Genomic DNA, 11,471 nt, shown 5'->3' with positions numbered 1-11,471 from the left:
GTGCTGTCATGTGCCAGATGGTGTCACCACGAGCAGCAGCACCACCAGTTGCAGACTGGTCTGACAGCTCTGGAAGGCTCTGAGGCAAGGAAAGGCTTTCTCCACCTTGGCACAGGGCACTGTGTGTCCCTGTCCTGGACCCCCTCCATGATCAGTGTCAGCCCTCAGAGTAACACAAGTGAGGGAGCTTCCCAGAGAGGCCACCCCTGATCTCTGCCCACCCCCTGTCACCCTCCTCACCCTCTTAACCTCCCTGCTCTCCACACTAAACACAGCCCTTCTGGCCAGCTCAGTGTGCTGCTGAGCCAGAGCCAAAGCCAACAGCCACTTGCTGCCTCTACCTCTCCCCTCAGCTGCTCAGCCTCCCGCAAGTGCCCTTACCTGTCCCCTCCAGCCCCCTCCCTGCTCCCTGCCATCGCTCTGTGTGCCCAGAGCCACCTGTGCCACGCCTGGGCTCCGTGCCCAGGAGCTGGTGTTGGTTTGAAGAGTCAGGGATGGGGGGAGAGAGAAGAAAACTTGTGCCCTGCCAAGCTCAGCACCCTCCTGTGCCAGCCTGCTTCCCTCCTGGTTGCTGGCCGCCTCTGGGTGGGTTCTGTGGGTGGTTGCTCTCACAGGAGCTGTGCCTTTGTCACCCTCACGATGGCTGGAGGGCCTGTGGGCATTTGTCACACCTCACCCTTGCTTCCCTAAAGCAGAGAAGCTTCCTCTGCCTCTCACTGCTTCCAGGGCTGTCTGTGCCGCTGGTGAGGCCCAGGAGCTACCCCCCCGGGTCCCCTCTCCTAGCGTGGTTGAAGGCAGAGCCTGCTCTGCCCCTTGGCACCCCCCAGGGCAGAGGGGCTGCATGGTTCAGCACTTTAGAAACTGGTGGTGCAGGAGTGGTGACCTGGGGGTGCTGCTGAGGGTCCCAGGACCCCTCTGTGTGCTGCCCTAAAAGATGGGATGGCTGGAGCCCCCCAGCCTGCCCAGGGAAGCTCCTGCAGCCCCCCCACTCTCTGGCCATGATGCACTTTAGCTCCTGCGTTGTCCCCAGGGGAGGAAGGAGCTTGGGAGGGGCTGGTGGCGTTGGGTGCTTCACTTACTCTGTACAGACCCCCCCTGTAAATGCAGATTTGTACAAACCCTCTAACTGTTCAATAAACACTAAACTCTCTGCCCTCCCTCCCTGCCAGGGGGGGCCGTGGCATGGGGCTGGCAGTGCCGCTGCAGCTCTCATGGCACCCTGTGACCCGGAGCTGGCACTGACCCTGCAGTCACCTCCCCAGGGGAGGAGAAGCCGCAGCCAAGCCAAAGGGCTCTGGGGTGCCCCGGTTCTGGGTGAGGGCCAGGCCCCAGGCGTGCCCTCTGCTCTCCAGGGCCTGCTCCAGCCCGGGGGGCAGCGCCAGGTTGGGAATAGCCTGACCCTCTCCTGCCCCCGGGGCTGCAGGAGAGCCTGGGCACGGTGCCCGGCTGCCACCGCTGAGCCCTGGTGACTCAGCCGCCCCTGGGCTTGGGGGGTGGCTCGGGGCCGGTGCCCACCTCGGGCGGCTCAGGAGGGAGCTATTTTCAGTTGCCTGTGGTTTGCTCTCCGGGAAGGGATGTGCTCAGCAGCCCCCGGGGAGGGACCGGCAGGCAGAGGCTGAGGGCTCGGTGGGGTTGGGCAGAGGGAGGGCTGGCAGTGCCACCCCGAGCTGTGGGACTGGGCTGAGTTTGTGGCTGGACTTGGTCTCAAAAGTCTTGAGCTCAAAAGATCCCAATCTTGGAAGTCTGGATGATCCTAAAGGTCTTGACCAACCCCCGCCCCGCACCACGCCCCGACCCAGCTCCAGCCCTGGCACAGCCCCGGCACAGCCCCGCTGCCGTGTGGCAGGATCAGGCCCCGCATCAGGCCACTCGCAGCCACCCAATCGCCGGCGATGGTGGAGGAGGAGGAGGAGGAGGCGGCGGGGAGGGACGCGGCCACCTTTGGGGTGACCGAGGGGCCGCTCCTTGGCGGGGACACGGCCACCACAGCGCGGGGATGGGGCTCACCGCCGTGTCCCCTCCTCACACCCCGACGAGGGATGGGGCATCGTCGGGGGTGGGGGTGGGTGCGGGGACCGGGTGCGGCGCTGCGGCGCTGAACAAAGCCCTCCCGGGGGGGGAGGTGCAGGTTGTCCCCCCCCCCGGCACACCCCCAGCCTGGGTGTCCCCCACAGCTGGCGACATCTTCATCCCTCCACCTTTGCCTGCATTAGGGGGCCGGGCGGGGCTCATCCCAGTCAAGGTTTGTAGGGAGCCCACCCTGAGCACCACCCCAGTGCACCCCTGGTGCCCATTGCTCTCCTCCCCCGGGCTGCCCCCAGCCTGTGTCCCCCCAGCGCTGTGTGCTCCCCACTTACCTCTGGGAGGGCAGAGGCCTTAGCACATTCTTCCCTGTCCCCACGCTGTCACTGGCAGCTGCCCTCTACTGTCTTCGTGTCCAGGAGGGATCCCACAGCACCGTCCACGAGTGGGCAGCCCCTGGCACTGTCCTCCTCCCCCCAGGGACTCGGGGTGGTGGGGATGGCAGAAGGGGAGCAGTGCTGGGGGGGAGGGGAGTGAGTCCCTGCTGCAAGGCCAGGTGCTCCCCGAGGAGCTGGCACAGTGGGGGTGACATGTGCCTGGCTGGGCAGTGCCAGGTACTGAGCACCGCTCCACAGCCAGGTCAGGAGGGCAGCAGCGATGCCTGGTGACCCAGGACCTCACCAGGCCATACCCATGAGCCCCCCCCCCGCCCTGCTCCAGGTGCTGTCCCCAAGCAGGAGCCTGGTGCCATGGCCAGGGGCTCCCCTTGGTGCCATCCTGGGGCATCACTGTCCCCACAGCTCCAAGCTCACAGCAGGGGCACCCCCGAGCCCGGGGGTGTGCTGGGTGCCGTCCCAGAACGGGTGCAGCCCATGGCGGGGAGGGGGAGGTCACCGGAGCAAGGCCACCCCTCCAAGCCGCCTCCATCCCACCCCCCCCGGGGAACATCCCGGTGCCCAGCCCCGCCCGGGGCAGCGGGAGGGGCCGCGGTACCCAGGGATGCTCCGGGCTCCCCTTGTTGCCGTGGCAACAGCTGCGGGCGGGGGCCTGGGGGGGAGACTGTGACGCAACCGATGCGTGTCCCCTGTGGTGTGTCCCCCACCCCCCAACCTGGGCCCTCCGGGGGGGCTGGGTTAACGCCCTGGGCCCCCAGCTCGATGGTGCTGCGTGTGGCCAGGGTGGGCACAGGAACACGCCCACGGGGAGCACGCCCACGGGGAGCACGCGTGTGCAGCACAGCAGCTGCATGGATCCGGCCTGGGGGATGGATTTCGGCCACTGGGCACTTCCCATTCGCCTCCCAGGGACCCTCCTCCCACCTGGGTACCGCACACCCGCCCCCCCGAGACTCCCACATCCCCATGGGGACCCCAAATCCCCTGCTGGGGACCCCACAGCCCTCCCCCGGGTACCTCGCCTTTTCCTGGGAATGCTGCCTTCCCACCATGGATGCCACATCCCCTTGGGGCGGGGGGGTCCTCACATTCCCCTGGAGACCCCTCATTGCCCTGGAACCCCCACATCCCCCTGGGGGCCCCACATCCCCCTGGGGGGTCCCACATTCCTCATGGAAGCCACTCATCCCACTGTGACCCGGGCATCCCCCTGCAGACCCCACACCCCGCCGGGAGTCCTTCATCCCTCTGAAGACCCCCACACCCTCCTGAGGACCCCAAGCCCCCGCCCTGAGGACCCCGCACCCCCCGGGGCGGCGCAGGAGAGCGCAGGAGCCGCGGGCAGCAGAACCACCAACACTTTATTCCATAGTCACGACAGTCGGGACAGACCTTCACCGAGCCTCCGGCGAGCCGGGGCCGGCCTCCTCCCCTCCCCCCGCCCGGGGCTGATGAGCAGCAGGCCGGGGCGGGGGGGAGGGGAGGATGCTGAGCCTTGCCTAAAATCCTAGCAGTTTTCCACCACGACAGCTACAGGAACCCTTCACTAACACAACACTGACAGAGGTGACCCCCCCCGAGCGCTGGCGCCCATCCGGGGTCCCACCAGCTCCGGGGGACCCTCCCCCCCCGACCCCGGCCCACTTGGCCGCCGCCGCTGGGGGCAGCTTCTTCCTGAGAGAGGTTTGGTTTATTTATTATTATTATTATTATTATTATTTATTAATTTATTATTATTAATTATTATTCTTTGTCTCTAGTGATGGCAGGATGTCACCCACCCGCCCCCTCCCACACCCCTGCCAGCCAGCAGCGGGCAGCGGGGAGGGCAGGAGCGCAGCGGGAGGGGGGGGGGGGGAGGCCACACGCTGGGGTTGGGGGAGGGGTTTGGGGGTTATTTGAGGCGGGGGGAGGGAAGGAAGGGGGGGGGGGGGGGGGTTCGCTAATCACTACAACCACACGGCACAGAAAAAAAAATCCACCACTGTCCACAAGGGTTCTCCCCCCCCGCCCAAGTGGGGAGGGGGACACGGGGCAGGGAGAGGGGGACAAGGGGGCAAAGCGGATGGTGTTGTGCTTGTGGCTGGGGTCGGGGGGGGAGGGGAGGGGGCGTAAAAAGACCCCAGCTCTGGCTCTGGTTCTGGTGCTGAGCCAGAACCTGCTCCTGAGGAAACGTTTTGCCTGACAAGTCTGTGGAGGAAGCACCCAGGCCCACGGGTGACACACGGCACGCTGGGGGGCGGGGGGGGGGGGGGGGGCGCCGAGGCCACCTGCATCCCCCCCCCAGGAAAACGAGAAGCAGCCTCCAGCTGCAGGCCCAGCACAGCACACAGATGATGTGAGACCCTCACCGTGGCCCCAAGCCCTGCTGGTCCCTGGGGGGGGGGGGGCTTTGGCTTCCCCCTGAATGGGAAGGGAAGGTGGGTGGGCAGCAGCCCCCACCCCTTCCCCAAGCACCCTTGGCCACAGCGTGGGGCAGCCGCGTGCCCCCAGAAGGCACCGAGGTGCTGGGTGGGATCTGTGCGCATTGGAGAGCCCCAGGACACCCCAGGGGACCCCCAAACCCGGCTCACACATGGGAGGGGGGTGGGGGTGTTCCTGGCACAGGGCTGCCCGGGGGGTGGGAAGGCAGAACACACACCCCCACCCCCCCGGGGTGGCCGCAGCTGCCGGCGCCGCCGCTCGCCCGGCGCTCGTTTGGCTTTTCCACCTTGAGGAGGGCTGGATCAGGTGGGGAAGGGCCTTGGGGGGTGGGGGGCGAGGGATGGGGACAGGCTCTATCTGGGGTACACGTGTCTGAGGCGTGGCACCCACCTGGCTCCACAGGCTGGCACCGCGCCGGGGCTACCGAAACACCGTGGCTAACGCGACGCCGACACACACACAGCTACCGCTACACACCGAACACCTACGCTGCTGGGGAGGGCACCCCGAGGCCACCCGGCACAGGCCTCAGCTGGGGGCACCGCCAGCACTCCTGCAAAGAGCCCAGGGGGGTCACCCCCCTCCCCCCCGCACCAAGGTGCCCAAGCCACCTCTGGCAGCTGGGCCAGGCAGGTCCCCCTGCTCTGAGCCACCCTGGGGGGAAAGCCAGGACCTGGGCACCAGGGCTGGGGGCGATGCCTGTCCCCAGCTCTGTCCAGCCCTGTGGTAATGGGGCAGCCCCAAAATGAGGAGGCAAAGCCCTGAGTGGGTGCCCCACGGCCCCCAGCACCCCACTGCCCAGGGAGGGTCAGAGGGGCTCCTGCACACCCAGAGCCCTTGAGGAAGAGGGGGGGCACGTGGGACCATCAAGCAGCGGTCCCTGGCGAGCTCCTTTGGCCATGGCCACAGCCCCAGGGCTGGCAGCTTGCGGTGGCCAAGCTCCCTGCACAGCCCAGGCCCTGTCCCACAAGCGCAGCCGGTGGCAGCCACCGAGCCACCATGGCAGCCACGTGCTCGGTGGCAGCAGGCAGAGGAGGCTCCTTGCAGGAAGGAGCCATTAGGGAAAGCAAAGGAAACCCTGGCTGGAGGAGCCCCTGCAGCATGACCTTCCCTGGCAGGAAGCTCCTTGGCAGCACCTTGGGATGCCCCAGCTCTTGGCACAGCTGGCAGCAGGGCACGGAATGGAGGAGCACCATGCTAGGGCATCACCCACGCCCCAGCAGTGCCCACCACGGCTCTCAGCCCGGTTTGGGTGGTGGTTTAAGGCAGGCTTCCCTCAGCTTCCCTTCCCAGCCCTCCTGCCACCCTGGTAGCACCACCCACTGCCAGCAGGCACAGTGGGATCAGCTCCACCAGGCCAAGCGAGCCGGCTCGCAGCGGGTCCTGCATGGGCAGTGGGTCTAAGGCTAAATCCGGGGCTGGGGGAAGGGCTCATCCCTGCAGGGGTTTGGGGTGGCTCTGGGCACAGCCCCCTCGGCAGGACTGCCTGGCAAGAGGAGCAGCACAGCCTCCTGCTGCCACGTGGGCATCACGTGCCAGCAGCTTGGCTCTTCCCAAAGCCAGCGGTGGGCAGCGGGGAGAGAGCTGGGTCCTGTGCCACCCCCAACCCCCCCAGGGGTCCCCAGGAAATGGGGTGCTCGGCAGGGAGGGCTCCACATGGCCCCACTCCCCTCCTGCAGCAAGGGAGAGGAGAAAATGGAAGATGAGCTTTAAATGGAATCAAAAAGCCAGAGGAATTGGGCATTCCCCCAGGGACTGGGGAGGGTGGGATGAGCACCAAGAGCCGGGGCTGGCATGGATGCCCCTCCTGCCCGCAGGCAACACTGGGCTGGCGTGGGCGCCCCCACTGCCCGCAGGGGCCACGGTGGGGCTGGGAGCAGCCATGGCTTGGAGCCCGGGGCGGGGAAGGAGCGGGCACTGACAAGGCAAACCCGAGGGGATGTTCAGCATTCCACGGACAAACAAACCGCGGCGGCCAGGCGAGAGCCGGACAGACGGAAGGACGGAGGAGGAGTGGGTGTGTGCCGAGGGGGGTGGGGTGAGCAGGGAGCTCTGCCTTCCAGCGGCTTCAAGGCAAAATACCTGATTCCTGCATGTAAACAGCTGGTTTCGGTTCTTTTTTTGTTTGTTTGTTTGTTTTATCCTGGTTTTTGGATCCGACCTGACTGCGGGAGAGAAGAAGGAGCGTTACCTGCGGAGCGAGCGTGGCACTCAGTAGGTAAAGACCAAGTCCGAGATGCTGGACATGAGCCAGTCCCCTGCTATCATCTCCGTCACCTCGGGTGTGCAATAGTCCGGGAACTCGAAGTGTGAGGAGCTTCCCCGTGGGAAGAGGTCGTGGTCCTTGTCGAAGACGGACCAGTCCAGGCCACCGCTGGTGGAACCGGTGGCCACCCGCCCCGGCACGACCCCCAGCAGCTCTTCCTCCAGCTCCTCGTCGGAGGAGCTGAAGGAGGAGGGAGGTGACCCGGCTGACATGGGAGAAGGGGAACCGCTCTCTGGAGACCTCCCCGGCTCAGGGCAGGCAGCAGCGGGGCTGGGGGGCGCGGGGGGCTCCTGGGAGCCACACTGCCCGGCGGATGCCGCGCTGGGTGCCGTGGGGCAGTCCTCAGTGGGCACCTCCTGAGCGGGCTCCTTTGGGGCATCGTGGCCGGCGGGCGTCTTGGCGGTCTGCCTGCGGCCGGTGGAGACGCGGCCCAGCACGGAGGGCTTGATCTTCACCGGGAGGCGCGGGCGGGCCGCGGCCGTGCCCACCTTGCCCTTTTTCCGTGGCCGGTACTTGTAGTCGGGGTAGTCGGCCATGTGCTTGAGGCGCAGGCGCTCAGCCTCCTTCACAAAGGGGATCTTCTCCGAGTCATGGAGGAGCTGCCAGCGCCGGCCCAGGCGCTTGGAGATCTCGGCGTTGTGCATGTCCGGCCACTGGTCCATGATCTTGCGGCGTTCGTGCTGGGACCAGACCATGAAGGCGTTCATGGGGCGCTTGATGTGCCCGCTCGGCGTTTTGCACCACGCCGGTTCCGTGTCACGGGTGGGTAACGGGGCACAGGGCTCCCGCCGAGCCTCTGCGCCCCGGCCCCGCGGGCCGCGCTGCTGCACCATCCCGGGGCCCGGTTCCCCTCCTCCTCCTCCTCCACCGCCGACTCCTCCACCTCCACCACCGCCTCCTTCTCCCCGCCCGCCGCCGCCGCCGCCTCCCCGCCCGCCGTTACCCGCCGCGCCGCGCCGCCCCCATTGTGCGGAGCGGGCGGCGGCGGCGGGGCGGGGCGCAGGGGGCCGTGCCGGGGACCGGGGGCGCACGGCGGGGGCGGCTCCGCCGGGGCGGCGGCTGCTGAGATGCTCCGGAGGGGCCCCGAGCCGGGCCGGCGGTTACCGACTTCGGAGTGCTCCACAGCGGTCCAGTCCGAGGATGCTCTGCACTGGCTCGGCGGTGCTCCGGGGATGCTCTGAACGGGACCCGGGATGCTCTGTACTGGCTCGGGATGCTCCGCACCGGCCCGAGGATGCTCCGGGATGTTCTGTACCGGCTCGTGGATGTTCTGCACTGGTCCAAGGATGCTGCGGGATGCTCTGCACGGCTCCGGGATGATCCACACCGCCCTGCCCTGCCCCGCCCCGGGGATGCTTCCCCGGTTAAGTCGGCGGACGCTCCGGTCGGGTGGGGTGTGGGGCTGCTGCGGCGGGGTGCGGGTCGGGGGTTGTACGCGGGGGCGGTGCGGGCAGCCCAGGAGCCGCACGCCCCCCGGTGCCGCTCTTATATCCGTCGCCGCTCCGCCCCCGGTAAACACCGCCGCGCCGGTTCTGTCAATGGGAGGCACCGCCCCCCCCGGCCCATTGGCCGCCGGGCGGGGGGGAATCTCCGGCTCCTCCAATGGGCGCCCTCCGGAGAAGGGTTGCTGGAGAGAATGGCAGGGCGGCACGCCCCGGTACCCCCGGTTACCGCCCGGTAACGCCGCGACGACACCCCGGGAACTCCCTGGGCTCCTACATGAACAGCACAGCAACCCCAGTACTCTCACACGAGCGTCCCAGAACCCCGGCCTGGCCACCCGCTCTACTTCCCCATGCCCTCCAATCCCTCCCCGTGCCCTCCGGTACCCACCCGGAGATGCTCCAACTGGCCACCCAGTCTGGGCACCCCGGTGTCTGCAGTGTCCCCCGTGTCCCAGACAGCCACGCACGGGCACTCCCGGGAGCCCCCGCAACCCCCCCTTCGGGAGCTGCACTCCCGCACCGGTGCCCACGGGGCTGCCCCGGTGACACGAGTGGGGCCTCGTCCCCCGCGGCGTGCCCGGCCCCGCCCCCCGGCCTCGGCCCCGCCCCGCTGCCCGCGGGCGGCACCAATGGGGCGGCGGCGGCGGCCTTGTTGCCCCGGAGACCGCGGGCTGCCCGCCAGGGACCGCGCCCATTGGCTGCCGCCGCGCCGCGCGGGCCGCCGCAGGGCGAGAGCCCATTGGCTGGAGCGCCGCCGCCAGTTGCTGTGGTAACATGGACCCGAGCGGCGCCCGCGGCCTGGGCGCTGCGCTCTGCCCCGGGCACTGCCCCGGCCACGGCTACTGCCCCGGCCACGGCTGCCCGGCGCTAGGCGCTGCGCTCTGCCCCGGGCACTGCCCCGGGCACTGCCCCGGCCACGGCTGCCCGGCCAGGGGCGCTGCGGTCTCTCCTGGGTCCTACCCCCGGCAATTGCATCCTGCTCGAGGGCCTACACCGAGAACTGCAGCCCAGCTGCTGGCCCTACACCATGCACTGCCGCCTATGCCAGGCACTGTGGTCAGTCCTGGAGCCTACCCTGGGCACTGCAGCCTGCCCCAGGGCCTGTCCTGTGTACTGCAACTCAGCCAGGGGCACTGCAGCCTATTGTGGGGTCTGTCTCAGGCGCTGCACCCCAGAGCCTATCCCTGAGCCTCTGTGGTCTTCCCTGGGGCTTACATCAGGCACTGCAGCCTATCCTGGGGCCTAGTCCTGGGCGCTGCAGCCTACCCTAAGGCCTGCTCTAGGCACTGTGGCCTGCCCTGGGACCCAGTCTGTTCCTCTTAGCCCTGCCCATGCTGTCCCCAGAGCCCCCCAGGGGCACACCACACAGCCCTCCACCGTGGCCTCCCCTTACTGCTGGGCCTGCAGGCAGGGCCTGCCTGAGCTGTTCCTGCCCGGAGTGGCTGGAAGCCACGCCTGACACCCACAGTGTGACCCTGCCCCCACACCCCGCGGGGGGCAGCACAGGGGCAGTGTGCATTACAATGAAAACCACCCCAGAATGGCTCTGCAGGGCCCCGAGGGGGCTGCACCGGGCTCGCCGTCTCTGTGCACCGCTGCTGCCTTGCTCCGGGCTCTCCGGGGCAGGTGGGAGGCTCTGCTCCCTCCCAGCCGAGCCCCGACCCCACGGGGCCCGTCCCGCAGGCGCCGTCCCGATCTGACCCAGATCCCCAGCCCCACTGGGTCCTTGTCCCGGCGGCCTCTGTCCCTCTGCCCCCGGCGGGGCCGGCAGGGGGCGCCCTTCCCCGGGAGCCAGAGCCCCGCCCGGTGCCCGCAGCCTGCTGTTACCATGGCGACGGGGACGAGGCGGGGCGGCGGGGGTACCCCGCGGGGTACGGGAGCATCGCCGGGGAGACCATGGGGCATGGAGAGATCCCCGGGGGTTATCGGGGCCCACGGAGTATGAGGGGACAGCAGGATGGCAGGGGACACCACGGCGAACAGGGGAACCCCGAGGGGCCAGGGGCACAAAGGAGCAGACTGGGAGATCCCCCCCATGGGGGCCAGGCAGGAGGACTCCCTGTGGGGTGTGTGGTGGGGAGGGGTCTCCTCATGGGGCAAGGAGGATGAAGAATGGGGACCCTGCAGGTTGGTAAAGTGGGTGGGGGGTCACTCAGGAGGTGTCACTGCCTCTCGGCTCTGCCTTTGGAGCCACAGAGGCTTCTCCATGGGGGCTCTCCATGGAGCTGTGGAGTTATGCTTCCTTCCAGAGCCTGCCTGGAGATGGATGTGAAGGGCCTGGGCTCAGGTATCAGGGAAGAGCTCAGGAGAGCAGTAGGTCTCCAGCTCCAGAGGCTCTGTGACACTCTCAGCACTGTGGCTGAGTCTCAAAGAAGCCTGAGATTTGCTGCTGGCAAAGGGGGAAAAGGGACACCAGGAAAGCCCAGAGGAGGGGAGGCAGAGCCGTGGGTCACAGCAGAGAGGGCTCTGCTTGCACACTTCTCTCACTCCCCATCCTTTCTGTGCCACTGCCGTGCTGTGTTTAGGGTTACAGCAAGTGACAGGAGACAGGAGAGGAACTCTCCAGCCCACAGGCTGACATTGCCACCAGCAAGTGATGAGGACAAGAAGATGAAAGGGAAGGAGAACAAGCCAGGTTGGGAGAGATTCCCTTACACGGAGCCTCTGCCCACGGCTGCTGCTTCTGCATTAACCCAGAGCTTTCTGCTGGGAGCTGTTCAGCAGGAGCCACAAAAAGAGAACGACTCAAGGGCAATAAAGGAGGAGAGCTTAGAAAAGGCTGAAGAGCACTTTAGAGGCTGAGCTTCTGGGCTCTAACAGCGAGCAGCTTTTGCTGGGGCTGCAGAGGGTTTGAATTCAGCCTCTCAGTTGTTCTTTGTATTTCCCTCAGCCACACATGACAGGAGGGAGCAGATGTGA

General features: G+C 67.6%; 1 protein-coding gene across 1 annotated transcript; it reads right to left on the bottom strand.

Annotated features, from left to right (window-relative positions):
• Window positions 1–5,727: 5,727 nt before the first annotated feature.
• SOX12 (SRY-box transcription factor 12) lies at window positions 5,728–7,952 on the bottom strand. The gene has a single exon (XM_054173402.1). The coding sequence runs from the start codon at window positions 7,938–7,940 to the stop codon at window positions 7,053–7,055; it is 888 nt and encodes a 295-aa protein (XP_054029377.1). The 5' UTR covers window positions 7,941–7,952; the 3' UTR covers window positions 5,728–7,052.
• Window positions 7,953–11,471: the final 3,519 nt, after the last annotated feature.

This window comes from Dryobates pubescens, chromosome 26 (assembly GCF_014839835.1).
Source record: "Dryobates pubescens isolate bDryPub1 chromosome 26, bDryPub1.pri, whole genome shotgun sequence".
Taxonomy (NCBI): domain Eukaryota; kingdom Metazoa; phylum Chordata; class Aves; order Piciformes; family Picidae; genus Dryobates; species Dryobates pubescens.
The sequence above is the reverse complement of the archived record's forward strand: the minus strand, read 5'-3'. Positions and strand labels throughout refer to the sequence as shown.

What these genes read in the sequence shown, in the direction of transcription:
- SOX12 (XM_054173402.1), bottom strand. Translation starts at nt 7,940, where the DNA reads ATGGTGCAGCAGCGCGGCCCGCGGGGCCGGGGCGCAGAGGCTCGGCGG.